The sequence below is a fragment of the Lupinus angustifolius genome, chromosome LG20 (genome assembly GCF_001865875.1).
Source record: "Lupinus angustifolius cultivar Tanjil chromosome LG20, LupAngTanjil_v1.0, whole genome shotgun sequence".
In the NCBI taxonomy this organism is placed as follows: Eukaryota; Viridiplantae; Streptophyta; class Magnoliopsida; order Fabales; family Fabaceae; genus Lupinus; species Lupinus angustifolius.
Genome location: NC_032028.1, coordinates 926,334 through 951,860, shown reverse-complemented (window position 1 = coordinate 951,860; position 25,527 = coordinate 926,334). Strand labels below are relative to the sequence as shown.

At 34.1% G+C, this 25,527-nt stretch overlaps 4 protein-coding genes and 1 pseudogene across 7 annotated transcripts; 2 read left to right on the top strand and 3 right to left on the bottom strand.

The window, feature by feature from the left end:
• On the top strand, window positions 51-2,343 carry LOC109335999 (auxin response factor 18-like). Its single transcript, XM_019572315.1, has 2 exons — window positions 51-1,184; window positions 1,576-2,343. Exons 1-2 carry the CDS (start codon window positions 108-110, stop codon window positions 2,293-2,295), a joined length of 1,797 nt encoding a protein of 598 aa, XP_019427860.1. The 5' UTR covers window positions 51-107; the 3' UTR covers window positions 2,296-2,343.
• Window positions 4,739-12,849, top strand: LOC109335998 (phosphoglucomutase-like). 3 transcript variants are annotated; one of them, XM_019572312.1, is made up of 18 exons: window positions 4,739-4,873; window positions 5,156-5,365; window positions 5,567-5,633; window positions 6,111-6,294; window positions 6,734-6,786; window positions 7,646-7,734; window positions 8,301-8,537; window positions 8,770-8,834; window positions 9,976-10,036; window positions 10,114-10,231; window positions 10,310-10,391; window positions 10,483-10,555; window positions 10,718-10,779; window positions 10,942-11,037; window positions 11,651-11,805; window positions 11,888-11,984; window positions 12,203-12,280; window positions 12,372-12,849. In XM_019572312.1, exons 1-18 carry the CDS (start codon window positions 4,867-4,869, stop codon window positions 12,480-12,482), a joined length of 1,845 nt encoding a protein of 614 aa, XP_019427857.1. In that variant the 5' UTR covers window positions 4,739-4,866; the 3' UTR covers window positions 12,483-12,849. The 3 variants fall into 3 exon arrangements, with proteins under 3 accessions (XP_019427857.1, XP_019427858.1, XP_019427859.1); XM_019572313.1 differs by having other exon boundaries at window positions 4,745-4,873; window positions 5,159-5,365; XM_019572314.1 differs by lacking the exon at window positions 5,156-5,365 and having other exon boundaries at window positions 4,749-4,873.
• LOC109336001 lies at window positions 13,003-16,088 on the bottom strand. Of its 2 annotated transcripts, none has more exons than XM_019572319.1 (3): window positions 15,852-16,088; window positions 14,465-14,861; window positions 13,003-13,581 (listed from the first exon to the last, which is right to left on the bottom strand). In XM_019572319.1, exons 1-3 carry the CDS (start codon window positions 16,003-16,005, stop codon window positions 13,284-13,286), a joined length of 849 nt encoding a protein of 282 aa, XP_019427864.1. In that variant the 5' UTR covers window positions 16,006-16,088; the 3' UTR covers window positions 13,003-13,283. The 2 variants fall into 2 exon arrangements, with proteins under 2 accessions (XP_019427864.1, XP_019427863.1); XM_019572318.1 differs by having other exon boundaries at window positions 14,465-14,867; window positions 15,852-16,083.
• LOC109336510 lies at window positions 19,186-20,098 on the bottom strand (annotated as a pseudogene).
• LOC109336509 lies at window positions 19,186-23,044 on the bottom strand. The gene is made up of 2 exons (XM_019573151.1): window positions 20,678-23,044; window positions 19,186-20,077 (listed from the first exon to the last, which is right to left on the bottom strand). The coding sequence occupies exon 1, from the start codon at window positions 22,953-22,955 to the stop codon at window positions 20,727-20,729; it is 2,229 nt and encodes a 742-aa protein (XP_019428696.1). The 5' UTR covers window positions 22,956-23,044; the 3' UTR covers window positions 19,186-20,077; window positions 20,678-20,726.

The following is a 25,527-nucleotide window of genomic DNA, read 5'->3' as shown; positions in this document are numbered from 1 at the left end:
GATAGTAATATGGAAATTAAGTTTTATAATTGTATGTGTATGCTTGAAGGAACATAAAGAGAAAAGAAGGAAAAAAACAACTTTTTTTGTTATTGAACATTATTGACATGTTTATGGTTAATTCCATGGAGAGGAAGAGCTCAGATTCAGAAAGGTGCTTTGATTCTCAACTATGGCATGCCTGTGCAGGTGGCATGGTTCAAATGCCACCTCTCAATACAAAAGTTTTCTACTTTCCTCAGGGTCATGCAGAACATGCACATGGAAAACTAGATTTTGGTCAAACCAGTGTTCCACCACTTATCCCTTGCAGGGTCTCAGCTATGAAATTCATGGCAGACCCTGACACAGATGAGGTTTTTGTGAAAATGAGGCTGAACCCTTTGAGAGATAATGAATTGAATTTTGAAGATGATTGTTTCTTAGGAAACAATAATGGTGCTGAGACTCAAGATAATAAACCAGCTTCTTTTGCTAAGACATTGACACAATCTGATGCCAATAATGGTGGAGGTTTTTCTGTGCCTCGTTACTGTGCTGAGACTCTTTTCCCAAGGTTGGATTATTCAGCAGAACCACCATTTCAGACCATTATTGGCAAGGATGTGCATGGACAGTGCTGGAAGTTCAGGCATATCTATAGAGGGACACCAAGGAGGCATCTTTTAACAACTGGTTGGAGCAATTTTGTGAACCAGAAGAAGCTTGTTGCTGGTGATTCCATTGTGTTTATAAGAGGAGAGAATGGTGATCTTTGTGTTGGGATAAGGAGGGCTAAGAAAGGAGGAATTGGTGGAGGGATTGAGTTATCTTCTTGTTGGAACAACAACCATGCAGCCCTTCCTCTATTTGGTGGTGGTTCTGGTTTCTTGATGAGGAGAAAAGGAAGTGATGAGTTTGTGAGAAGAGTGGCTGTTGAATATGTTGTTGAAGCTGTAACTTATGCTGTTAATAGAAGACCCTTTGAGGTTGTGTACTATCCAAGGGCTAGTACCCCAGAGTTTTGTGTTAAGGCTTCTTCTGTGAGGAATGCAATGCAAATACAGTGGTGTTATGGGATGAGATTCAAAATGCCCTTTGAAACTGAGGATTCTTCTAGGATCAGCTGGTTCATGGGAACCATCTCTTCTGTTCAGGTTGCAGATTCCATTCATTGGCCTCATTCTCCTTGGCGTCTTCTGCAGGTAAACCATTCAGATTTTCATCATATATTGTCTCAACAGATTCAACATCTTCATTTTTTCAGTGAATTCCTTGTGCTATTAAGTTCCTATATTCAGATCCTCTTCCTCAACTCTTCTTTCCTCTTAGGTCCAGTTTATTATATTTGAGATTCTGAGCAATCCTGAAATTCCTATATTCTTGGATTTATTTTTATACCCTTTCTTTAATCATGTAAATAGAAGGAAATATTAATAAGACTATACAAACAATTACTTATAGAAATTCAAGGAAGTATTACTATGACTATATATTTTGCTTATACTTGTTTTACTTGGTACCTATTAGGCATGAATTTTGTTTAACATAATCTAGATTGGTCTAAATTTCTTCTTTCTGATGACATGTTTTCAGGTAGTGTGGGATGAACCAGACCTACTTCAAAATGTTAGGAGTGTAAATCCTTGGTTGGTTGAACTTGTCACAAGCATTCCCACCTTCCATCTCTCTCAATTTTCACCACCAAGAAAGAAACAAAAATTTCTTAAGGACCAAGTAGTTCACCTCAACAACCAACTTCCATTACCATCACTCTCCACCAATCTTCTTCTCAAAAATCCTCATACTAACTCTCTATGTAGAATTGAAGACCATAGTTTTTCAAGCATACAGGGACCCAGGCATGCTCAATCTGGACTAACTCCACCTGATTTTTCCTTCAACAACAAGCAGATGCAACCAGAAACACATCTTTTTTGCCTCCAAAGGCTTCACCATGCAACACAACCATTTAGACCATCTTGTAGAATCTATAAAAGTAGCACTAAGAACAATAATGTTGACATATCTTGCTTGTTGACTGAAGGAAAACCTGGCCAAAGTTTAAAGGAATCAGATGAAGCAAAAGCACCACATATCTTGTTATTTGGGAAACTCATTCATGCAGAGCAGAATAGTTCAAACAGTAGCATTTTTGGTATAAATGGAAATAGTGCATCTGAAAGTACTTCACAGAAGACATCAAATGCTTCTGATATTCAGGGTTCTACTGATGGAGGGTCTCCCTGGTACAAAGATCAGCACCAATCTGATCTTGCAACTGAAAATGTTAACATGCTATGTATGGCTTTGTAATGGATCAATTTGTTTAAGTTGCTGTGCCAGTGAATTGTTGTATAGTTGTTGATTTTCTTATGGTAAAATATTAGTTAGGGGCAAGTTAACAACAATGTTTCTCATTTTGTTCAGAAAAATATTTCATTACAAAGTAGCTATTATGTATTACAATTGAATAATCGCTTTGATGAACTAAAGGTAATATATTTGTTAACTTGCACCGAACTCAACAATATTAGTGTAGTTCTGTCTCCTTTGAGTTATGACTAATGTGCATGTAACATTTATTAATTATGCATGAACAAGTAAAGTTTATATATATATATATGAGAAATTAAAGCTGTTCTTAAAAATGGTAAAGAAGGGAAAAATAATTAGCATATACACATGACAACACAATCATTAATGCGATGAAAAATATACAATGTACAATACAATGCTACGTACTCTTCATCCTAAGAAAGTGTAGAAATGAATGGCTTAGTAATCACATTTGTGTAGCTTTTATATTATAATAAAGAGAAAAAGATGTATACACCGACATTGTAGCAATTTTTTATATTGTCACTTTATCATCTACTATTCATTTTAAATTATGTTTGACTTTTCAAAAAAGTAATCAAAATGACAGGTGTATGATGCACTGATTATACATAATTCTTTATACTATCAGTGCATCAATGTTACACTCTTATAATAATATAATTTTGTCTTTGCAAACATTGATATAGGAAGGTCAAGAAACACAACTCATTTCAACAATTTCATCCCTCAACAACATCGGTACTGGCTGTGTTTTTGTGTTGGACAAATATTTATGTACAGTTGTTTTATAAATGATGCACGAATGAAGAAAGATGTTATTATTATTTTTATTTTTAATAAAGTTGTTATTGTTTATTTATTATATCATTTCCAATTTTTCACTTAACTTTACCCGACTATTATATTTTTCTATATAATAAAATGATAATTAATAAAAAACAAATAATATTAATTTGAATGTTTAGAATGACAATTAACTAGGAATAAAGTTTTTCTAAAGTAACAAGAAAGTATCATATAATAGTAGTATATTCGTTTTTAATTGGGAGAAAAATAGAAACATGGAACATCGAAATGAGCTACTTAGCTATTGTATAATTTATATTAGACATGGGTAGTTGGGCTAAGCCCATGAATAACAGAGACATAAACGAATCTCGTAGGTGAATGCATTATTTTTCTTGATACTATACTATTTTGATAAAATATGGAATTATATAAAAACTGTGCAAGTAGACTTCCATTATTAATGCATTGATTTAGGTGTGAGAGGTTAGAGTTGCTTAAGTATTATCCATGATTAGATTTTTTACATTCCTCTCTAACTAACTAATTAGAGATGGCAAAATGGGTATTGCTCGCAGGCACGCTCACATAACCCGCATTTCTTTATAGGCAGGGCATACAAAATTTGTCTATTTGCCCGTAAAGTTTACGGGCGACCCATAAACATAATTTAAGGAAAAAGTAATAAAATTTTAAATAAGTTATGATGTAACGTGATTTTTAATTCATAAAAAAAATTGTAATCCAATGTGATTTGTTAAATTTCATATAAAATATCAAAAAATTTGTTAATTTTTTATGATCAACTATTTTATTTAATTTCATTTCATTTATTATATGAATTTTTTATTTTTTTTAATTATTCAACAATGTCTGCGGGCCACCCGTTAGTCCATTTTAAAACGGGTTTGACATTGAATTTTGTCAATTAATCAATACAGGCATGCTCACGTCCGCTTAATTTTTTGCGGACATTTATAGGCACAAACTAAACGGGTCTGACGACCTATTTTACCATCTCTATCTCTAACAAATAAAAAGTTTAGACTTAATCCTTTGATCATAATGTAACATATTGGTCTCTTGCTTATCAAATGAGAAAAACTTTAGAAAACTAAATATATTTGATATCTCAATTAATATTTTCATCATTTATTAATATATACTATATTTTAAATATAGTGTGAAGGATTAAATAAATGGCATAAGCTTTAAACCATAAATCTTATATTATTCATGTTTAATTCAAGTGAATAATAAATAATATACTGAATATATATAAATTTTTGGTAGTACATAAATATTATAATATAAAATAATATAAGAGTTTTATATATTATTATTATCGTCTTATATTTAATGGTTATTGTTAGGGCTAGAAACGAGTCAAACCAAGTTTAATCAGAGTTCGGCTCGAAACTCGATTTGAGTTCGATACGAGTTATTTTTTTAGTTCAAGTTCGGATCATTTATTAAACGAGCTCATTTCTTAGCTCAAGTTTGGCTCATTTAATTCATAAACAAATTTATCAAGCTAAATAGTAAATTGAGTTTGGAACGAATAATGAGTACTTCAATTTATTGTGATTATAGGTTAGTGTGAAGAAGATATACTTCTTTGTAAAGTGAGAGAATAGTGGATTGAGAGTAACACGTGCAAGAGTAGGTGGAAAATTGAAGGTTGAAGGTTATAGGTGAATTGTTGTTCCACTTCTACACCTCTTCATCTCTGTCTCTCTCTGCAACTTTGATACTAACATGGCAGGTCAATTTCCAATCTCTCCAATTTTCAATTCATGTATTTCAATCGTATCCACCTTTGAGCCACTAGGGTTTTACAACTCAAGATGAAATTCAATTTCATTGAAAGTTAGGTGCTGTTAGAGCAATTTTCATGAAATTATTGTATTCTAAGGTTTCAATTTTTTATTCCCGTTTATGGTAAGAAACATGAATATGACATTGTTGGAAAACCATTAGATAAGAAATTGAAAGAAAGGAATATATTTTTCGGAATCTGATTAAACTGTAAATGTTTTATATGCAGCAGTATTATCAGGGAAGATTGTCCAAAATGTTTTTGTGTCAAATTGCAACCAAGAGAGTAGAAGGGACTGTTTTGCCCCTTATATGCGCAACTCACTTCCCTCTCCACTAATGGGGAAGTTGGCATGGACTGGCAAATCTTCCATGCAATTGCGCACTTTATTCAAACCCCAGAATGATTTTATTATCCACAGAAATATTCACTGCAATGGTTTGTCCTAGATTCTCATTAGATAGAAGTTGATATCAAGTTATGAACTGAAATTTCATGCATAGTTTCAACACATTTAATCGATATTGGCACACTTTTAAATTTATTTTGACAAAGTTGGTTTTATTCTTTGCCTTTTGACATTTTTAAACTAAATTTCCTAATGGATATATCCATCTTCTATTTGGACCTTCACTGCAGCTTCTGCATCTGCAACCGCAGTGCCGTATGTAGATAGGTCTGATTTTCTTAGGCTTCAAAATGGCAGGTCAGAACCGTTCCACTGAGAGCAAGCTAACAAATTTACATTGCTATGAAATCTACTTATTCAGTGGCATGTTTATTTTACCATGATTGGCAATTTTCATCTTAGTAGAAATTTATTTGTGCCCTGTAGCTTTTTAATAACTTATTTTGATCAAAGGAGGGTGTGCCTCGGTCATATAAGCGAAAAAGAAGGAAAAAAGTAGAGTTATCCTGTCTAATTGAGTGTACTTTACCACTCAACCCAGAGCATAAAAAGATTGAACATTTCATGGACAATTCATTGATAATGTTCTTATAGTCACTTTCACTGTAATAACAGCTATATATAGAAGAGACAGTATTCTTCGAAAGGTTCTAGCATCTAGCTGCAGAAGCCTATTTTTTCCCTTCCTTTTTATTTAGATGGACAGAATTTATTGGGTCTTCACGTGTTCTGTGTGATGTTGGTATAACTTAAAGATGATATTAATTTGTACAGTGATATACGCGGTGTGGCTGTTGATGGTGTTAAGGGAGAGCCAGTTAACCTGACTGAACCTGTTGCTGAAGCAATAGGAGCTGCTTTTGCTGCATGGTTAGTGGAGAAAAAGAAAGCAGACGCTTCTCAGCATTTGAGAGTTTCTATTGGACATGATTCCCGCATATCAGCAAAATCATTACAGGTCCAGACTGTTCCTTATATCATTTGGTTTAATTTTTTACTGTCTACCTTTATTAAAGGTTTTCTTGTTTGCATTCAATTTTTATAATGGTTTTGAAACTAAACAAAATTTGATAGAAGTATATTGTAAATGCATATTTTCTTCTAGCATTTAAGTTGGAATGGAAAATATGAATTTGAAAATGTATTGCTTTATATTGTTTTTGTCAATCTTTTGGGTCAAAAGAGGTTCAACACTTCATTTCCTCTTTTGAGTTTCTGTGTAATAAAAAAACTTCAGTTTTATTTGATTTTTCAAATAGTCTGTAATTTGAAGTGAATGAAAAGTATTGTTGCACAAATCTTCTTTACAACCTTCCCAGTCTTAGAGTATCTACTTTGCTGCTATGTGGTACTTTGGTTAAAACTGACTATTTGGTTATAAACTTGTCAAATTTCAGAATGCAATTTCTCGAGGTCTTGCTGGGGCTGGCCTAGAAGTTGTCCAATATGGGTAAGTTATATATGTATATATATATATATTTTGCACATGATGAGTAGGAAAGTCAAAGTCAATGGTTTTGAACCTTAATGACAGCAGTCACCTGGGCATAGAGATGCCTTTGAATTGAAACTGATTTATAAACTGTGTATTCTAGAATGGGGTTTCTGTTAATTTGGATAAAACCTGCATAAAGTTTTTGTTTGAAGCTGGAAACTTTGGTATCATCCAGACATACTCCTATCTAAATAAATATACGCAACAAAGTGACCAAACAGTAAAAAAAAAGGCCAAAGTCTCCGCTGTTGTAGTGTTGTTACAACAGCATAGACTTACTGCACTCCCCTTTTCCTTACTGCTGCAACAAAAGAAACACAAAATCCATATAAGATCCTTGTATTTAGGTTATCAACTGTATTTGGGGTTGATTGTATTTTTTAAGTGTGCTTTATTTCATGAGTAAACATGATAACGTGGAATGCATTAAGTCAGGCATTCCTATCTAGCTAAGACATTTTTCTTGTGAACATTATACCCTTCAAACTTCATGTTACTTATCAGCAGATGATAGTCTAGTAAAATGTTTCTCAGGGTTATTCAACAATGAATTGGGGGAAAAGACTTACTGATATCTCTTAAGTGATTAGTTATAACAATTCATTATTAAAATATAGCATTCAGGATGGACAGTAATGTAATGTTATTTCAATTGGAGTCTTCAAGAGGGAAACAATGCAAGAAGTTGAACACAAGAAGCTATTATATTTGAATTTGGGAATAATGGTTGGTTTACCTTATTCATTCAGAACAACTTAAATTGGTGAGGTACATTTGATGGCATAAAAATTTAATACAGTTGTTTTCTTTGTAGGTTAGCTTCAACACCAGCCATGTTCAATAGTACACTCACGAAGGATGAAGCATTTTTGTGTCCTGCTGATGGATCCATTATGATAACAGGTACAGTATACAGTTTTAGTTAAATGAATGTATTTTAACCTTTAAGGCATCATAATTGTTTGAAATCTTGTCTTAATTTCATCTTAGAAGCTTTAGGTTTCGTCTCTAACATGTCTTTTATATGCAAAATCCCTTTTGATTTAGTTTAGGTTAGTTTTAAACCAAAAATAATAATATTGCAAAAGCCCTTTTGGCGGATTGATCTGTTGAGACTGGACAAACCACAGCCTCCTTTTACTTCACTAAAACTGGCTGGAGTCATGGATAATGCGGCCAGCAGGGATCAAACGCAAAACCACATGGATATGGAAGCTGAGATACTATGTCAAATTGTATATCAAAACCTTAAGTTGTTAGTTTGAGTGATATTTTCTTTTAGCCATTTTATATGTTGTTAATGTATTATTTACTTTTCCTTATTCGTTAATGCCCATGGGTTGTGAATGACAATTTTAAGTGAATTTCATATTCTGGTAATTTATAAAATTATTTTTCATGTATAAATAAGTTTTGATCATAAATTCATCTATTAATTACTAATTAGTGAATGTCTCTATCTTGAACAGCGAGTCATTTGCCTTTCAACAGGAATGGATTCAAATTTTTCACAAATGCTGGTGGACTTGGGAAGACTGACATCAAAGACATCTTAGAGAGAGCTGTAGACCTGTACAATCAATTTACTACAGAAAGTTTAACAAATTCAGAGAAAAAGGCTTCATTAGTTACCAAGAGAGTTGATTACATGACTGTGTATACATCTGATCTAGTAAATGCAGTTCGCAAAGCTGCTGGAAACGTAGGTATGACTTTGCTGAAGTATTGTTATGTACGATAGGCAATATATTTATAGATATAAGTAAAAACTTTTTCAAAAAACAAAGGAAGGAATAATGGAACTCTAATTGAGAGTCATTATCACTGTATCTGTGATTCATTTTGTTGCTGTAGAATTTATATTTCTTCCTTTTGTCTTTGGTTTCTGAATGTTTTGGTCTTGTTTGCTAATTTTTGTATTCCATTATCTTCTCACAGAAAAGCCATTGGATGGTTTCCATATAGTTGTTGATGCAGGCAATGGAGCAGGAGGTTTTTTTGCTGTAAGTGATCTTTATAATCTCCTTAACTTTTACTGCTTTTTTAATTGTTTTTTTGTACATGGCATTCTCACTTGAAGTTCTGCCAATAGGATTTATTATACCAGAGTAACAAAATCTTAACTTTTCTCTCTCTTTATTTTCTTCTTTTTTGAAATAAGAAACGTAAGTGTGAGCAACTCATTTGTTCCACCTAATGATTTACCTATACTTAGTTATCTTCATGAGAAATCTCCAGTAAAAAATGACTTGCAGTAAAACGTGCAGTATTAGAAAGAGCCACCTTGTGACATGCATTATTGTTTTACATCTGCATATGCCTTCCATTATCTGAAAGAGCCCTACACGGGCTGATTTATCTATGAATAGTATAATTTGGTTTTATTTTGGTTTCTGACTCATCTCATGTGAAATCTTATAGTTTTGTTTTGCCACAAGACATCTTTAAAAAATGTATCTGTGCCAGAGTTGAACTTGTTGCCCTAATTTTGACAGTTGTAGTTAATTTTTTATGTGTTTTGTTTTTCTGTAAAACGGAAGTTACAAGTATAGGATCTACAAGCTTTCAGTAGACCACAATACTATTTGAAATTGATAAAAAAAAAGGAGAACCTACAGCAAAAATACATATTGGGAATGTATTACAACATTGATATTTTCTAAAACTGATATTTGGAAGAAGGATTCATGATTTTGGCAAGGAATCTAGGAAATGAAAACCAGCTAAACAAATAAGTGACGGTGGCTTTTATATAATGCACTATAGTAATAGATTTTCTGAGAAGTTGAGAACAGAGATTTACTTGGGAACTTTTCTTAAATTTAACAATTGTCTGTACACGAGCGGTTCATAAACTACCAAGTTATTTTAAAGTTATTCAACTCTAGACCATCAATAACTTAATATTATAACTTTGGAGATGGTCCTACTATAGTCCTCACACTTCAGATTATCAATTTCAATGATTTATTTTAAACAGCTATCTGGCATTCTGGCTCCTTTTCCATTCTTGATCACCTATCTTTTAATCAAAGATTAATATTTGGTCTGTATTTTGAAATCATATAACATGTTTCCTTGGTCAATGGTTATGGCTCTCGAGTACAACATGATAGTTGCTGTTTTTATTTGGTGAATAATCAGGCTAAAGTGCTGGAGCCACTGGGGGCAAAAACTTCTGGTAGTCAATTTTTGGAGCCTGATGGTAATAATTTTATTTGGAGTGATGATTTTGGTGGGTATGATACTTGGACTTTGAGTAATAATGGCTTCTATGTTCAGGCTTGTTTCCAAATCATATCCCCAACCCCGAGGACAAGACAGCAATGAAAGCAATAACCCAGGCAGTCCTTGATAACAAAGCTGATCTTGGAATTATCTTTGATACTGATGTTGATAGGTGAGGATTGTCTTACTTATCAGTTTCGCTGACATGCCTACTGTTTAGATTTGTTAAAAACTAAACACTTTTATCTAGATCTGCTGCTGTGGATTCCACTGGCCGTGAATTCAACCGGAATCGTTTGATTGCCTTAATGGCAGCTATTGTTCTTGAGGAAGTAAGATTCTAATATTAGCTATCTCAGACCAAGTATTTTTAGCCTTGAGCTTCTCCGAATACTTATTATTTTCTTTATATCATTTTCCTAGCACCCTGGAACAACTATTGTCACAGACAGTGTTACTTCTGATGGCCTTACCACGTTTATTGAGAAAAAACTTGGTATGGAGTAATCTAAACTGGCATGATCTTTATTTCCCAACTTCTCACTTCAAGGGTTTATCTATCATAAGCTAATCCCTTTCTTCTATTCTATTTGAATTGCAAATTGCATTGTTTTCGGGAATATAGTGTTCATAACTTGCTAATGCTACCTTTTCTCAGGTGGCAAACACCATCGGTTCAAAAGAGGCTACAAAAATGTGATTGATGAAGGTATTCGTTTGGTAAGATGAGCGCCCACCTACTAATTCAATAAACTATACATATCAGCTTAGTTAACAAAGGAAATTCTTTCATCTAAGTACTTATCCATGCCATTATTTTGAATTTGTTATTTTCAAAATATAAGCTAGCTATTTGACTGATGGAAGCACTATTGCTGACAGAACTCAATTGGTGAGGAGTCACATCTGGCAATTGAAACCAGTGGACATGGAGCTCTAAAGGAGAATCACTGGCTTGATGATGGTGCATACCTAATGGTAGGCTTTTTTATTTTCATTATTATCATTGAAAGCATTGTGATGAATTTTATTTGATAAAGCAGTTATCTTCCAAATTTATCATTATTAATTAATTCATATGACATAGAGGATGAGCTTGGCGCACCAATAAGATTGTTGTTTAGTGATCATGAGGTCATGGGTAGAAATTCTTGAAGTAGTCTCTCCACTTACGAGGGTAAGACTACTTACATCTACCTTCCCCAGACCCCGCTAAGTGGGAGCCTCATGTGGGCCTTCCAATCAATTCATATGACATCAAAATACTTATCCAGGAACTGTCTAAGAAGCACTAGCCCCAAATGATTTTTCTGACTTTAATGTGCCCTTCTTTTAGAAAGCTGAGCGAGGTTTAAAGATGGACAAAACACATGCACCACGACTTTGCACCAGATATCACTTAACTTGACACTAGCTTGTTTTAGAACTGAAATATAGCATCAGGTTGTAGAATCAAATAATAGATAATTTGGTCAAAGAGGTTTGGGTGTTATGTTAAAGGATTGCTCAACCACAAAAGCTTAAGCTAAAGCTGGGTCCCAAGATTAGTTCTAATATTAATAGCTACACAATTATATGTGACCATGTGCAGGTCAAGATTTTAAATAAACTTGCTTCAGCAAGAGCTTCTGGAGTGAGTGGAGGAAGCAAGGTTGTGACAGATCTCATAGAGGGACTTCAGGAACCAGCCTTTGCTGTGGAACTAAGATTAAAGATAAACCAAAACCATCCAGATCTTAAAGGAGGGTAAGACAGTGAATAAAGATTTGGTGCTTGCATTTACCTATATGTTAGTTTTATGAATTCACTGACGTGCTAGAGCTTCCAGATCTTTTCGGGAATATGGAGAAGCTGTGTTGAAACATTTGGAGAACTTAATTGGCTCTGATCCAAACCTGCAAAAGGCTCCTGTAAACTATGAAGGGGTATGCCTGTCCCTGCTTGTTGCTAGAATTTAAATCTGTTAAAATAGGATTGGCCATAAACTTCAGCGGAAAATTACCAAAACAACTATGACCAAGGCATGATCTGGAATTGGAAATAGCATAGCCAGCTTGCAAATTTCTGAGTCACAATGATTAGTTTGCTAGGTTTCTATATTTACATGATAATTTATAGCTTGTCTGATCTAATCTTCAACCAGGTCCGAGTTTCTGGCTATGGTGGATGGTTCCTTCTTAGACTGTCACTCCATGATCCTGTACTTCCCCTTAACATTGAGGTAAAAGGTCCTTTCAGCTTGCGCTGGAACTTTTATATGCAATTAGTACAACACTGCAACTAAATTTAAATGAACATACTCGTTACTGCAGGCACAGAGTAATGGTGATGCGGTGAAGCTTGGACACGCTGTGCTTGCAGCTGTTAAGGACTTTGCAGGTTTAGAAATATCTGCTTTGAGCAAATTTGTGGGGGCATCATAATGTGTTGCTTCATTCGAAAATTGAGATGAGTGCTGGGAAATGAAAATGTTGTGCTTTTATTTTTTGCATTATACAAAGAGGGTTCAGCAGCAAGTTTGAGTGATTGAAAGGCTGAGAATCCTAAAGATTTGGTGATCACTTAGTCCCAGTGTTTGTTTAGGACTAGACATATCAGTGATCTCTACAATGGAAACATGAGTGACAAATATCATTTTGAGAGAAGTGTAATCAGTATCTGTGACTTAATTTTGTTGTGCTTTGCATTTAATGTTATTTATTTTCTTCTAACATACATATGAAGCCATAAGTAGATTTTCTACTCTGTTCCTTTTGGTTCCCCTTTTAGTGGAACCAACATTTTCTACTTTGGTCTTTTGTGATGTCTTATTCTAACATTTTTACCAAACACTAACCATAGGCTATAGGAATGGGTGTGGCCATTCCGTTTGTGGTACCACCAGTATCATGGTTATCAACTTATCTTGACAAGGAAAAAGAAAAAGTGAAAAAATCAAGTATGGAAAAATAATGTTAAAATCTGAATGACCCAAAATGTCTGGGCATTATTAAAAGATGGCTTAACTCCATCCCTTCTCCCAACTGTTTGTCTATATCCACAGGGAACAAAAGAATGTAAAGTGTACAAATGTATGCTACTGGTGCAATCCAAATGGGACAAGTGATTTTTCATCTAATTCCTTGGTTTACTAATATATCAACTCAAACATGTTCCTTCCTACCATTTTTTCTTCAATATATACTATCATGTTTACATTATAAGTACACCATCTTCCAAAATATCTAATTAGAGTTAGAAGCAGCATAATAGTTGAGAAGCTTCATCATGAAGTTGAACTTAATATCCGGTGTTGTCTTTGGTTGAGGCCAGTTTGCTCCTTCTGGAACCTTGATACATTTGAACCCTTGGCCTTGGTATAACTTTTTTGCTGCAGGGTTTTTCAAATCACAGTGCAATGCAATAGCGCGACAGCCCCAATTTCTGGCCTGTGATTCTGCCTTTGCTACCAAGTTTTTAGCTATTCCCTTCCTCCTAAAGTTTTCCCGGACCGCCACATTTGATATGTATGCAATTCCAGTCCTAGGTTAACAGTACTTATTTACAGTCATCAACAAGGATTCACCATATCAAAATGAAATGTAAATCAGGAAAATTATCATTCATCTCTCACAAACAGAATTTGACATATCAGAAGATAACCATTTTGAAGGGTAATGGAGGGTTCAAAACCTTTCTGTCAATATAAGGCAGGATGGTCAACCTGAAGAGAACTGGATTATAAATTTAAGCAAGTGAAATGCTACAGTTTATGCTATGTAGGGATATTAAAGTTATCCACTTATTTGTTGGTTTGAGAATGTATTCAGGTTATGCATGTTTTAACATAAAATAGCTTGAAAATATTTTGACAGTTTAATTTTGCCTTACAAAATACTTTAACAAAACATTTTCATCTGCCTTATATTGACAGAAAGCTACCAAAGTAATAAATGAGGGAATAATAAAGACCATATTAGACATTTGGGTCCCTCATTTACAGGGTGCCAATAATTTTAGACCCATGTTCAAGAAAACTACCCTTCATTCAGCAAAATGTCAGTCACATTAGTCCAACTGTTAAACCAGCCTCAATTAAAACTAATCATGTGCAACATTTGAGTGCATTGTTGGCTACACACAAGGCAGACCACTCCCCCCCAAAGTGACCGATGTTTTGCTGAATGAGGGACTTCTAGGGTAATTTCCTTGAACACGGGACTACAATGACCGACAACGTCTAAACAAGGGACTAAACTATGACCGTTTAGTATTTAGAATTAGAAGTCACACTAGTCATGTTGAAGCATCTTGGAGGCACACAAGTCAAAAGTTTACAACATTATATATAGCTCATGTTGAAGTGAAAAATCCTAAGGACACAAATTTTCAGTAAGCCAAGTTCCAGAAGCAAGCATTCACTCACCTTCTCTGTCGCAGTGGCCCCTTTCGAGGAAGAAAGTCTGCAACAGTATCTACGGTCAATATACCAGCCACATATCCCTTGTTGAGGCTGATTTTCCCATCAAAACCACCAATCTTGAAATCTTCACTTCCAAATAAGATACTTCCATCAAGTGAACTGCTAATAACAGCAACCAAAAAGGTTCTTTTGCACCCATTTGGTATGGCGAATCCTGCTAACATAGCCATCAATCTGTCCATCCTCAGCACAAAATCTAACGGGAAGGAGTATTCAGGGAAGAAAGAGCTGCAGTGAGTCTCTGCCACTTCCCAACAATCCTCTATCCTCGCCTCTCGCACAATAATTTCAGGACATACAGCTGGGAACAGATCAACAACTTGACTGGCTCTACACAATCCTACATCTAAACACTACAGTTTTAATTCCAGTAAATTTAATATTTCAAAAAATGTAAACTATACTTACATAGGATGTTCCACATTGCTGACTTAAGGTAAAATCGAAAGAAGTTTGAATCGTATGAACTGAGTTATGTGTTTCCCAAGCATTTTGGAGGAATAGCATTACCATTGCTGGATATTGTAAATGGGATTAATGGAGTGAAGCTATTTGTTAAGTATTAAAGTTCCACATCGGCTGAAGAATCTTTCGCCTGTGAATTATAACTATTGGGGTAGTCTTAGGCAATTAGGCCAACTTATTCTAACATGGCATCAAACACTCTCAATGTTGGGTCAGTATAATAAGGTGATTATATGAATATCCTAGTAAAAGTTCACATTTATGATCATGCTCCCCCGATAGTGTTTCAAATTGTTGACTATATCACCTGATGTGCTAACAATATTGCAGTTACAATCACTGTCGCAACTGCATCAAGTTGCATGGCAACCGCATTGAAACCGTATCAGACCACATCGTGTCCAAAAACAAATTTTCATGCACAAAGTTTCACATCGCAACGACCTCAATATAACACGATGCCCGCAATCCCAACGCAACCTCAATTTAAGAATTGTTAATGAAAATCTTGTACTTTATTCTCCCCTAATCATCTTTCCATCATTTCCCCCATATATTTTTCTGCTCTCTTGCTATTCTTCCTAATATGAGAAGCTGACTAACATGATTTTCACATTTCTCAGGCATCATCAGTTCCCAAGAATTGGATAGATTTCAAATAACTAGCTATTAATCAACTTCATCTAGTTTGCTACCAATTTAAGGGTTTAACACAGATTTGCTAACACACCAAATTGAGTAATACATCTACTAATTTTCTTGAAAAGAATTTAACTTTAACAAAACAAAATTTAAAATAATCACTGTTTCTAAGTTAAGAAGCAAACAGAATAAGCAACCATGAAGGGGTGAAAAAAAAGGGTACCTGATTGGGAGAGAGAAAAGAGAGAGAAATGTTGAGAGGAAGGTGCAACCAAAGAGGTTGGTTTCTTAAGCTTAAGATTGAAAGGTGAGATTTTTGAAGTGGTAATAGGAGTTGGAGATAGTAGGAGTGAGGTTCCAAGAGGAATAGACTGCATTTCGTGGAGGGGTATAGTGTTCCTAAACTGTAGGGTACCTACAAGTGCTTGGGTGAGTGAGTAATCAATTATTACTATTAACACTCCTTAAATTTTAGGGATGGCTAAGCTAAGCTCATCATAATGAATTTGACAACTTTGGTAACAAGTTTTGTTATGAAGTTACAATCTTTTCCAAATTTTGTAGGGTCACCTCACATAATCCAATAACCCCTTCTAAGTATGTGATTAGACATGCCAATTATATTATTAATAAAAGAGTCTAATATTCATGCAGTATCATTGTAAAAAATTATATAAAATCGTTATATTATTCATTATTCATTTATTTTATTTTTAAGAGTTAATAATGAGTCAATGATATGACAAGATAAATACATAAAGTTCTCCTTATTAGAAAACTGAGCTATTATATAAGTCAAGATAAAGCACAGTTAGCATATATTAATTGGATAAACAAAAATAAGGTGATCTCTATGTTTAAAGATTAGTATTCAGTTATGGAACAAACTAAACATGAGAGTATCGTTTTTAATGCAATAAATTTATCTTATTTCCTAAGTCGATGAGATTTAGCTACATATGTGAATGTTTGTTTCCTGTTATCTGTTACTTCACTCATTATTGTAATCTTTGTAAGAGAATGTAACTTCCTCTATTGTGATATTTAAAAATAAAATAAAACTGAGAAATGAAAAATTGATTAATTTCATGAGTGATTTTTCCCATAACAAATTATTTTATTTCTATAAAAATTGATTCTATTGATGTCTTTAACAAGTTCCATTTTTTTTTGTTTCCCACTGGAGGCAATCCTGTTCGAGCCGGGAACATCCACAGGTACGTGAGACTAACTCTTCCAACGGACATTTTTTTCATCTACAAGACTCAAACCCGAAACCTTGCTTAATGGGAATCAACTTTAACAAGTTCCATTGGCACACAGTAACCCATACTCCAACCAATTTCAGCCCACATTCCATAATCATCAATTTTGTTCCAAAACCAAAATCTGTTGAAAACCTGACGAACCATTCCCCCATATGTTATCACTTGCTCGGTAGCTTCCATCAAAGCTAAAACATTTAAATTTTGATGACGCGATTGGTTTTCAAATTTTCAGTTTCCACTGAAATTAATTATTCAGAATTTACCCCATCTGAGGTTGAAGATAGATGAGAGGAGATTGAGTGAAGAACATTACCTTATACTTGAAAGTATCATAATAATAAGTAGCAATACTAGCAAACCAAAAACAAGAACAATCATCCAAAGTAATGAATACATCTATTTGCATTATGCAACTTTTTTTTAATAATAATACAATTTTTTTCCCATACTACTTCAATGTTAATAACATTTTAAACTTTTTTACATACTGTTAGAGAGTGTTTGGTTCGGGTACACATCTGATGTCCCACAGTTTGTATCATCAATTGTTATTACTCAGAAAATTAGTTAATTATTAATTTTTTAAATTATATATATTTTTAACCAATCACAGATTGATGGTCCATACAGTGACACAATTTGTGGGACAGCTGATGTGGTCCCCTTTGGTTCATATTGTCTTTGTGGGGAAAAAACAGTTGTTGCTGCTCCAAAACTATGATCTGCTCCAACAAAAAAAACTACAATTATACAAATCCGGGAAGCTCCATCAGTATTACTATTACATTAAGTACAATAAGACAGCCGAATAACATGCAAATGAAACTTACATTCACATCTCTGACAGTGTCTTCAGAAAGTAGTTGAAGTACACCTGATAATACAATTGCAAACTAAACAGCACCAAAGTAGCTAGGATGCTTACCCTTTTCGCACCTGGAACCAATTAAACAAAAAGTAACAACAGGGAATATTAAATATTTATTGCTTCAAGTATATATTCCTTTATATTTTACAAGAAGGAGAACATCATTTAGATGTAACAGTTAATAACATAATCATACTTTGCAAACTTGTTAACTACTGAAGAACAAGCAATAAATTCCACACTAAATCATAAGAAGCTAAGACATTTGTACCACACTAAATCAAGCACATCTGCCAAGTTAAACATTAATACAAATTGATAACTGTGCACAAACTCAAATCCCCCAGCCCAGGTCTAAAAAGTTGACGAAGTTCAAAAGCATTCTGCACGATAGGAGAATTCCTTTGAAAAACTGGCATCCACAATCCACAAAAACCAAACAATTATCCATCTCAAAGTTACGTGCAAAAGAGCTATGCGGTAAACAAAACCTGAAATATGGACATATGAACAGATATATACCAAAGTCGGAGACAAGAGAGCAACAACAAATGCAACAATGACAAAGTTTCCCAGTCATTCAGGAGTACTACCAAGATTCTTGCATACAGTAAAGAAGCATAACTAGATGCTAACTGCCATGATGTGAATATTGACATTTGTGTGACAAAATGGACAGTGAAATAAGGGTAATGAATTACGCATTTAATGACAATGGCAATAAAAACTGTGATAGTGATGTTGAACCAAAATGAGTGGAGGTAGCAATGATAGAGGAAGCATAACGAAGATAACAGTGATGGAAAAGATGATGATTATAGCATAGTAATTGGGGCAGAATGCTTCTCTACAAGGTCTACTTTCTTTTTCCTTCGGACTGTGGACCTGCTTACGGGAGTCGGGCCTGTTCTGTAGAGTAGCAGCAGCAGTCATTTACAGAATGTTTGTCAACGTGATTGGAAAACTAGGATTTCTCTCTCCTTATGCTTTGAGCACACAAAAAGTGAAGTCCCGAATCCTGGAAGCAAGTGGAGGCAGGGAATGAAGGAGAATCAAAGGAGAAATGGTTAAAGAACAGAGGACACCAAAAAAATAAAGGGGTGGATACAATAATGACACCGTCTTGAAAAATGAACACAGCCTCCAGAAACAATGGCTGAAAAAATGAACATAACCACCAGAAGCTAATGCTAAGTGAAAACAGATACATGGATCATATACACGTCAGGTCACATAAACTGATTAGGTAAAAAGAACACATACAAAGAAGATTTACCTATCAAGTTGAACCATTCCCCCCACGATTGTAGCAGCCAGCCGAATAAAAGTAAAAAGGGTGGCTCATTGCACAAGGTTCACACTTAGTGGGGTCTAGAGATGGTAGATGTATGTAGACTTACCCTCTTAAGCGAAGAGGTTTCTCCAGGATTTGAACCCATAGTATACAGATCACAAGGCAAGCCGAATAAAAGTGCCAGCAGAAAATAAAATTGGTATGGCCAACCCTAGAAGTAAGGTTGCCAGTTTGAGTGGCTTTGTAACCTGGTCGGGTTAGCCTTGATTCAAAAAGGCCATCTGGATATCTCAACCAAAATTTAGTAAACTATAAATAAAAAGCAGTTCTAAAGACAAAGCTGAGGCAGTGATAGTGACGTCCAATGATGCAAATGTGCAAATAGTTTCCCAAAGTGAGAAGAATAAGCCAGTGAAAGGATCCAGCTTTATAGTGCCATCTTTCTGCCTCCAACCTGACAACATCTGCTTCAATAATGGGAGGCAGTTGCCCTTCTTTGAGAGTGTACATTGAAAAGATATTTTTGAAGCAGAAGATAGCCCAAATGTTGACCAGTCAATGCTCCAAGAAAGGCAGGTGAACCAAATAATCCAACCACAAACCATGGGCTTGAAACTTACGGCATTAGTGATGAAGATACCAATGACAGAATATAGGCAACGAGAAAGGAGAAACCCAAGGAAAAACCCACATTAGGAGAACACTTCCACACAACAAGGCCAATGAAGGTACAGCTGGTAAATCACCCATAAACAATGATGTCGTCCATATTAGAAGTGACTGCAACATCACTGAAGTGTGGAGCATATTTGAAGCTGTTGACCGTAAACAACCATATATGTTCTCTGGAAAGAACAGACAGTTATTATATATGGCATTGTTGTTGCTTGTATCTTCCTCACCTTCATTCGCATTGCCTTCCGGAAATCAGAAGCAGCACCAATACGAAGCAGGAAAGCAAGCATATTTTCCCCCAGATGTTGGAGCGATCCTTTCTTCAGAAGCTCTAATTTGTCCTTCTGCACTAGGAAAATGATACATTATATTATTATCCTTAGATATGCAAATCCTCATAAGGTCAAAAGGATCTAATGGATGGTACAATCCTATATATCATATTATTCATAAGCAAAGTTGGAAATATATTTTTGCAACTAGAGAGCTTCAAATATTATTCATATGCCCCAAAAGGTAAATCTATATTCGTTTAGTAAGAAGCGGCAGTGAAAAATAAATTGCTAGTTCTCCTTTAGACCAAAGAGATTCATTAAAAGAATATGCTAGTGAATGACATCAAACATCCAACATAATGATCAATTATTGATAACACATAATATTTGATGTACGAACAAAGAACATGCTATGTACAATAAATGTATAATACAGAGCATAAGTAGTTGCATCAGCATTGTTCACTTTTAGTTTATCCTGCAATAGCATCACTTTGAACAGGCAGTTCCAACAGGGTAAAACTAATTAGACATAGTATAATGGTAATACTAGGAACTTCTTGTAGACTATCCAGAGATAGATGACAAATGACAAGGCAGAAAACAATGAATCTTCCAATCATATAGGATGGAGTAATGAGAAAATTCATCAAAGTATAAAGATCTCACTTCATTGATTGCAATGCCAATGAAAGTAAAAATGGGTTAGCAGCAATTATCAGTCCACATCAACACAACAGGAACAATCGATATCTTGTAAAGTGATTCTCCCCATGTATAGATCATGTACATGATCATGACAGAGAGGGAGGCACTTTCGGTGCAGGCTTTCATGAATTGTACCCATCCCTTGCACCCACTTGTCATTCTCCAACGGTTTTGTATTCGAAGTGTTCTGCAACAAATGGACACGATAGAAGACTGTAGTAGTTTTGTCACAGAAATGTGCAATACAATTTGATGGAGGCTCGTCAGATGCCAACCTTATTACAACCAAAGATAAAGCCCCATCTACTGGTTTTGGATCTGAAAGGTTTCCTCTTCCCATCATCTTAACCTCTCTTTCCGTGGGAAAATGCACTTCTACATTTCCATTCATATCATAGACTTTCAAATCTTTGCTGAAATGCTTTATGACTTCACGCTTAGTGGATTCATGCTTCTCAGCTAATGTCAAGATACAAGAGAACCTCAAATGATAAGTCACTATAGTTTTGACCATCCTGAAGTTGTGGCAACAGCAGAAGAAATCAAGCCACCTTCTTGCTATACCAGCATACCACTTGATAATATCAGCATCCTCAAGAGCAGCAAGTAACTCGATTGGCCTTGGGCGGCCCATATGATTTGTAAAACCAACTAACTTCACAGCCTTTCTTATGAGTAATATCGGTGCATCAACTTTAATACACATCTTTGTCAAATCCTCAACTGTTCTCCTTGCATATTTCCGTTCCTCCTCTTCCTTAACTCGTCTTGCTTCTTCCTCTATCGCTTTCCTAATTTTTATAGGATTCAAATGTTTATCTACCTGCTCCTGGAACTTCTCGTATGCATCAACAAGCTCAGGTGGTAATTGATTCCTAATGTGTCTTAAAGAAAGGAAATCACCAGCAGTTAGGCTGCGATGCCATTCTTGACACTCATCTATGTTCACCAAGAACTCTTGCACTACTTCATCTGCCCAAGATTTGAAAATTTCTCGGATTTCATTTTCAATTCGAAAGTCAAATTTGAGCCCATCACTTAGCTTTATCTTCTTATGAACGTGATTAAATATCTTCAAACCTAATTGCTTTCTATTCCTTTCTCTAGCATTTTTGAATTCAAGGGCTCTAACTTCCTTCTGTCTAAGGTACTTCTTACGTGCCCTGATTGCTTTCTCTGGCATAGGCGGGTGCAAAACCGAAGGAGGAACAGCCTGTAATTCCATCCCAAGAAACTCAATCTTCTCTGACACTGCACTATGAATAGCCGTGTTCTCTTTATCAACATGTAAACCCAAATCAAGTTCCAAAATTGTCAAAACCCTCGTCATTAAATCCATAGCCAACATCTTTGTCCCCGACGTCCCAATAAGTATCTCATCCAAGTACCTCACTGCATATACCTTAACTGGCTTATAAAACACATCATCAGACGCAGCTGATACAATCATGTTTGGATCCAACTCAGGACGATTTTCTCGAAGACGCAACTCTTGAATCTCTTTATCAAACCCATCAAAGTACACATTAATCAAAAGTGAAGACAATCCACATTCCTGAGGAAACCCCCTTCCTAGACAATTTCCACCCAATTCAATCACTAAAACCTTACATTCAAACAATTTTTTAATCAAATCAATCAGAACAGTATCTCTGAGTTTATGTTCCATAAAAGAACACAATTTTTGCACATGATCATTCTGAAACCGACGAGGCTTGAACCTAACAGTAAACCACCAAGTAGGATTTTGAACTGAATTTTGAAGGTACCTAATAGCAGTGTGTGTTCCCATTCCAACGCGAGCACCATATGAAAACGTAGCGAAGCGTTCATCATAGACAACTTCCAAAACCATCCTAATAGCTTCAATCAACACTTTGAGCTTCAAATTGGGGAACACCACATTATCATTATTATTGCTATTGAGGGTAACACAGCAAGATGCCACGTTGAAGCGGTTATCACGGAGTTCTTGGGAGATAGAATTGACGATGGTGAATCGAGAAGAAGAAGAAGAAGAAGAAGAAGAAGAAGAGAGGTTTGTGGAAGCGGTGAAAAGGAAGGAGGGTGAAGCGACGACGTTTTGGATGAGGTTGGAGAAGTAGCCATGTTTGGTGTAGTTGTTGAGAACAAGCGTGTAGAGCTGAGATTTGGTGAGTATTTCATGAGATTGTGCTTCTGATGTGTTTGTGTAAAGTCTCCACAGAGTATGTGAGTGTGGACTTCTAAACCTCATCATTATATTATGTGCATTCACCTCTTATGGCTTCCCACTTTATTCAGCCCTTAATTTATCACCAACCTCAATTGCACACCAAAATTTAGTACCTTAACAAATGTTTTCCAGAAACTTTATGATCAATCACAATAAAACAAAAATTGATAAAATCATAAATATTTAATTTTATTAATTGATATAATATCATTTTTTTTAAACTGTTTTCCCTCTTGTATGATGTAGTAACTACTATTGTACTTTATAAATTTATTTTTGCTCGTTGGTGGTCTTTACATTTGATTCTTGAATAACATCTCACAGCTTAAATATGTTTTTTTTTACCTTCAAATTTACTGAATTTTAATTTTAATAGATGAAATTTGAGTTTTAGTCGTGTTATATTTGAACTTGTTATCAACAAATTATTAGTTTAGTTATATAAGAATTTGCTAGATTTTCAAAAAGACTAAAAGATTAAGGGTTTAAGTATTGTAAGTGACATCAAACTATACACCCAAAAATGGATAAATTCATTATTTATAGTAAAGTATACTCTTGATCGTACAAAAAGTATATTTCAACATGTTGGTTTAAATCCATAGAGATGATAACATAGGTTTTACCTTTTAATTGAAACAAAAGTGAAGAAATAAAATTTAAATTTAATTAAACCACATTTTTGTTCTAGAATAAGTTAACAATTAACTACTATAATTACAATCATCATAACATAATTACAAATAATTAAAAAACTATATATTTTTTATCTCAAAATGATATTGTTTTGACGTTTTTTTTTAAATTGGTTGAACTCATTGAGTCGAATAATTCCAATCGACTATGTCATGATTTTATATTCAAATTGATTAAGTCAAATAATTTTATATTAAATTTGGTGCATAATCGATCAGAAGAATAACTCAAATTAGTTAAATGTTCGACTTATAGTCAGACTTGTCGAACTGGTCGTTTCGAGCAAGTTTAATAATCAATAGAACAATTTGAATTGATAGAGTAAAATTTTCTTATTAAAGATAAATAAGTAAATTTATATAGGTGACAAAACAATATACTTTTAAATGAGAGAAAATTTATATACTCATAGTATAATAGGCTTTATATTGTCAATGTATCATTCACATTCATATGATAATATATATGTACTATTAATATAAAGTATTTTACACAAGAGTGTAATATTTATGCAAGGTTAGTGTAAAGATTTATACATATATAATCAATACATCATTCACCACCTATTTGTATTTTTGTTTTAAAAGTCAACAATAATATATGAATAATGAATTATACAGTCGCATAAAACTTATACATTACCAATGCATACATTTTTTTCTCATTATACAATTAGTATGTCATTTTTTTATTAATGTTTATTACTTTTAATTAAAAGTATATGATGACTTGTAATGTTCTCACCTATTCAACATATGTAAGGACATTGGTTATTAAAAAAACACTAATACCATTAATAATATGTTGAGCATATAAAAAATGGTTTATATATTAAACTCCATTAAACCCTTATATTATAATTTTATAATGGCTCCACAAATTTAAATTGAACTCCTAAATTTTAATTGAAGTAAATTTATAATTTAATTGCATCATCCATAAATATTTATAGTTTTATACATACTCAATATAAAGATTTATACAGTTGTTATCTATTGTGTTATATATCTTGTTGGTTTATTGTTTGTACTTTGATTTTTCAACATTAAAATTTCATAAATCTTCCCCTAGACAACATTAAAAAATGCGCTTCATCAAATCATGAGGTGGATTTGAGTAATAGGAGAAACAAAGCCATCAATGCGCTGGTTCAATATTTTTTTGTTTACTACAATTATCTTTGTACTTAGACAATCTTGTTAAAGCTAAGAATATTTATATGTACATGATACTAACTTTTTTAACGAATATTTTTTTCATCCATAATTTTCGAATTCGAGACCTTGCTTAAGGGGAATTAAACATGTATCACTTGAACCTAAAGCAAATCAATATCTTTTCACACGTGTGTGCACCAAACAATATATTTCACATGTGATACAATAATTGTTTATCATTATTAATCGCTATGTCAATAAATTAAATACCCCAACAAAAAAATGTTCCTCGTTGGATAGAAAAAATAATTAATTCATGAGGATTAAACAACAAAATAAGTTGGAAGGATATAGCATTAAACTATTTACATTACATCTTAAAGGATATATTTAATGGCATGAAATTATAAATTTCTTCTGGAGAATCACCTAGCCATTTAACATGTGGTGATTGGTGCACATAATCTTTATATATATGTCGTGCTTAAGTGCACTGTTTGAATGGAACAATCTAATCTCACCATCTATCCACGGGCATTGGTTCAAGGTCTCGGGTTCGAGTTTTGTGGATGAAAAAGTATCAGCTGGGAGAGTTAGTCCCACGTACCTGTGAATATTTTCAACTCGGACATGATTGTCTCATGAAGATATATGTTGGAACCAAAAAAATAATAATATAATCTCATCATCCCATTTAAGTTGGAAGAATAAAGCATTAATTAAACTATTAACGGTTCAGCTTA

Excerpts from the sequence above, each read along its gene's own strand:
- LOC109335999 (XM_019572315.1), top strand. The coding sequence starts at position 108 with ATGTTTATGGTTAATTCCATGGAGAGGAAGAGCTCAGATTCAGAAAGG. Across the intron at positions 1,185-1,575 it reads CTCCTTGGCGTCTTCTGCAG|GTAGTGTGGGATGAACCAGA; the intron begins GTAAACCATTCA and ends ACATGTTTTCAG.
- LOC109335998 (XM_019572312.1), top strand. Across the intron at positions 5,366-5,566 it reads CAGAAATATTCACTGCAATG|CTTCTGCATCTGCAACCGCA; the intron begins GTTTGTCCTAGA and ends CCTTCACTGCAG. Across the intron at positions 8,538-8,769 it reads CAAAGCTGCTGGAAACGTAG|AAAAGCCATTGGATGGTTTC; the intron begins GTATGACTTTGC and ends ATCTTCTCACAG.
- LOC109336001 (XM_019572318.1), bottom strand. The coding sequence starts at position 16,005 with ATGCAGTCTATTCCTCTTGGAACCTCACTCCTACTATCTCCAACTCCT. Across the intron at positions 14,868-15,851 it reads CTTTTCTCTCTCCCAATCAG|ATGTAGGATTGTGTAGAGCC; the intron begins GTACCCTTTTTT and ends TGTAGTGTTTAG. Across the intron at positions 13,582-14,464 it reads GGGCCACTGCGACAGAGAAG|GACTGGAATTGCATACATAT; the intron begins GTGAGTGAATGC and ends CTGTTAACCTAG.
- LOC109336509 (XM_019573151.1), bottom strand. The coding sequence starts at position 22,955 with ATGATGAGGTTTAGAAGTCCACACTCACATACTCTGTGGAGACTTTAC.